We start from the raw sequence: 2,606 nt of genomic DNA, 5'->3' as shown, positions 1-2,606 counted from the left end.
AGAATATCAAGGGGGGCTTCAATTTAAATGACTGAAATTATAATTATAAATCTTTTTTTTGTTTTTCTTTTGCGTTTTACGAAATACACCATTTGTCGTTTAGTGAAGGAAACTGACAATGTAACTGATGTGCTTTTATTAAACCCGATTTGATGTATATACACCTACCGGCTTATTTTCACTCAAACAACATTTTATTTTCTATCTAAGTTAAATATTGTAAATATTTCAGATGTAAACGCTCGCCTAATAAACAGATTTATAGTTGCGTCATCTATATCGGAATACAATAACCACTTTATTCCGTCATTTTCCAACACTCAAAATGTGATTTCAATACTCACAACCAGATGCCGCTGTCGAAGCTGTCACTGTCAAAGTTTGACGTTTGGTCGACATCCGTTTTTCCGTCTTTTTCGGCTTAAAATCGGTCGCTATCAAAAGGGCAAAATGGTACGTGTGTGAAAAAAATCGAAAAATATGCAAAACATCCCACAACAAATGCAAAAATCCAAATGAAAAATGCCCCCAAACGTAGCAAAGTAATGAATTGTGAAAGAATTTTAAAAGAAAATTAAAAATTTCAAATACGATATGAGTAATGGAAAATTATAGTGGCAAAAACAATGATTTGAGAAGGATATGTTAAATTTGTTGTTGGTGTTTTTATGTATAATGATGCTTATATTGTTTGGAATCAAACTTGAATAAATAAAAATAATAATGTGTTTTTTCTTTTGTGTATCCCCCATAGTCGCTCGTCGTACCAGAAAAGTTCCAACACATCTTGCGTATCATGAATTCCAACATTGATGGTAAACGCAAAGTTGGTATTGCCATGACCGTAATTAAGGGTGTCGGTCGCCGTTACTCCAACATTGTGTTGAAGAAGGCCGATATTGATTTGACCAAACGTGCCGGTGAATGTACCGAAGAGGAGGTAAGTTTGTGGAAAACTTCGCCATCACAACATTGTTTACTAATCTCTTTGTTGTTGTTGTTTTTCTTTTGTAGGTTGAGAAGATCGTCACCATCATCTCCAACCCATTGCACTACAAAGTTCCCAACTGGTTCTTGAACAGACAAAAGGATATCATTGATGGTAAATACAATCAATTGACCTCCTCCAATTTGGATTCCAAATTGCGTGACGATTTGGAACGTTTGAAGAAGATCCGCTCTCACCGTGGTCTCCGTCACTACTGGGGTCTCCGTGTCCGTGGTCAACACACCAAGACAACCGGTCGTCGTGGTCGCACTGTCGGTGTATCCAAGAAGAAGTAAATGTTCTCACTTTCTCTTGGTTCTACTACATCGTGGTGTACTTCTGCTGCTGTGTGTTTTATATTTCCAACAATCAACAACATCTTATCCAACTCACCAGATATCCAAAATATTTTTGGATATATATTATATATATTTTTGTTAGAGTGTGAACCCTTAATGATGGTGGAGATACAGTGATAAAATTATAATTTTGTGTAAAACAAAAGTGCACTCTACAATGGAATGAATTAAATGAAAGATTTTTATTTAATACAAACACAAACAACAAAAATTTGTACATTTTTTTCTGAAGTAATTGAAAATGGTGGATCTTGATTTCCAAATAAGTGGAAAGTGTGAGATGATATATAAATCGATGTTAATAGGTATTTGATATGAGACTCTTTTGAAATCTCCAAAATGGATACAAATGGGAATGGGGAAACAAGTCTGGCTTAAGGCCCGATCGCGAATCATTGTGAAATGTTCGACCATAAGTAGTCCTTCCTTGAGGTCCTGATTACAACGATGTAAATTATTTCCTGCTAAAAACTGATACCCGTATTTCCTCAGTGAGTTTTGAAAATCACGAGAAAATGCAAGATTCCGAATGGTAATTTGGAGGCCCATATCTCCGGAAATGGCGATTTCTACAAGAAAAAAAGTACACTGTTGTAATCAGGGATAGGATATCGTGTGGTAAATATTTTAAAATGATTCGAGACCGGTCCTTATACAAAATGTAAGCCTTCGTTAAGTTTAGGGTCTCATATAGGATTTTTTCTTTACCATAGGTAGATCTCGTTTCCCTGATCAAAAATTATTTGGATTTCGTGGTGGAATTCCATACTTTTAGAGATATGGGCATCTGACATTCGGCTTAAGCCAAACTAACGCGTTTCACAGTATAATTAAATAATAGTTCTAAGAAAATGATAAAAAGCTAACAAGAAGTATTAGGAGTAAGGTAGGAAAAGTTTCGATGGCAATAGAAATTGGACAGAAAACAGTACGTGCTAAGGTTGCACTTTCCCAACCACTTTAAGTTTCTAATAATGCTGTAAATTAAAGCAGGTTCCATAATTGAAAAGAAGCTTAGAGATGGTAAAAAATGAGCACCCACTAATCTGTGCCGCCTGTAAGCCAAGGCTGGGCAGTGTCACAGAAGATGCTCAATTGTCTCCGTATCCTTCTCGTCAACGCAGAGTCTGCAATAATCAGTAACATCACGATCCCATTTACTGATAAAGGCCCTGATATTGCAATGACCAGTAATGATCCTGTAATTACACTAATTTCAGCTTTTCTCAGGTTCATCGGTGAGTTTGTTCTCTTGGTTG

The 2,606-nt window shown here is 36.0% G+C and overlaps 1 protein-coding gene across 1 annotated transcript; it reads left to right on the top strand.

Annotated features, from left to right (window-relative positions):
• The first annotated feature begins 369 nt into the window (after positions 1 to 369).
• On the top strand, positions 370 to 1,285 carry LOC133330119 (small ribosomal subunit protein uS13). The gene is made up of 3 exons (XM_061538594.1): positions 370 to 453; positions 755 to 940; positions 1,015 to 1,285. The coding sequence occupies exons 1-3, from the start codon at positions 451 to 453 to the stop codon at positions 1,282 to 1,284; spliced, it is 459 nt and encodes a 152-aa protein (XP_061394578.1). The 5' UTR covers positions 370 to 450; the 3' UTR covers position 1,285.
• Positions 1,286 to 2,606: the final 1,321 nt, after the last annotated feature.

This window comes from Musca vetustissima, unplaced genomic scaffold, assembly GCF_032173495.1.
Source record: "Musca vetustissima isolate MV318-11 ecotype Yass unplaced genomic scaffold, APGP_CSIRO_Mvet_v1 utg48309, whole genome shotgun sequence".
In the NCBI taxonomy this organism is placed as follows: Eukaryota; Metazoa; Arthropoda; class Insecta; order Diptera; family Muscidae; genus Musca; species Musca vetustissima.
Note: the sequence above shows the minus strand (reverse complement) of the source record. Positions and strands in the feature narration are given on the sequence as shown.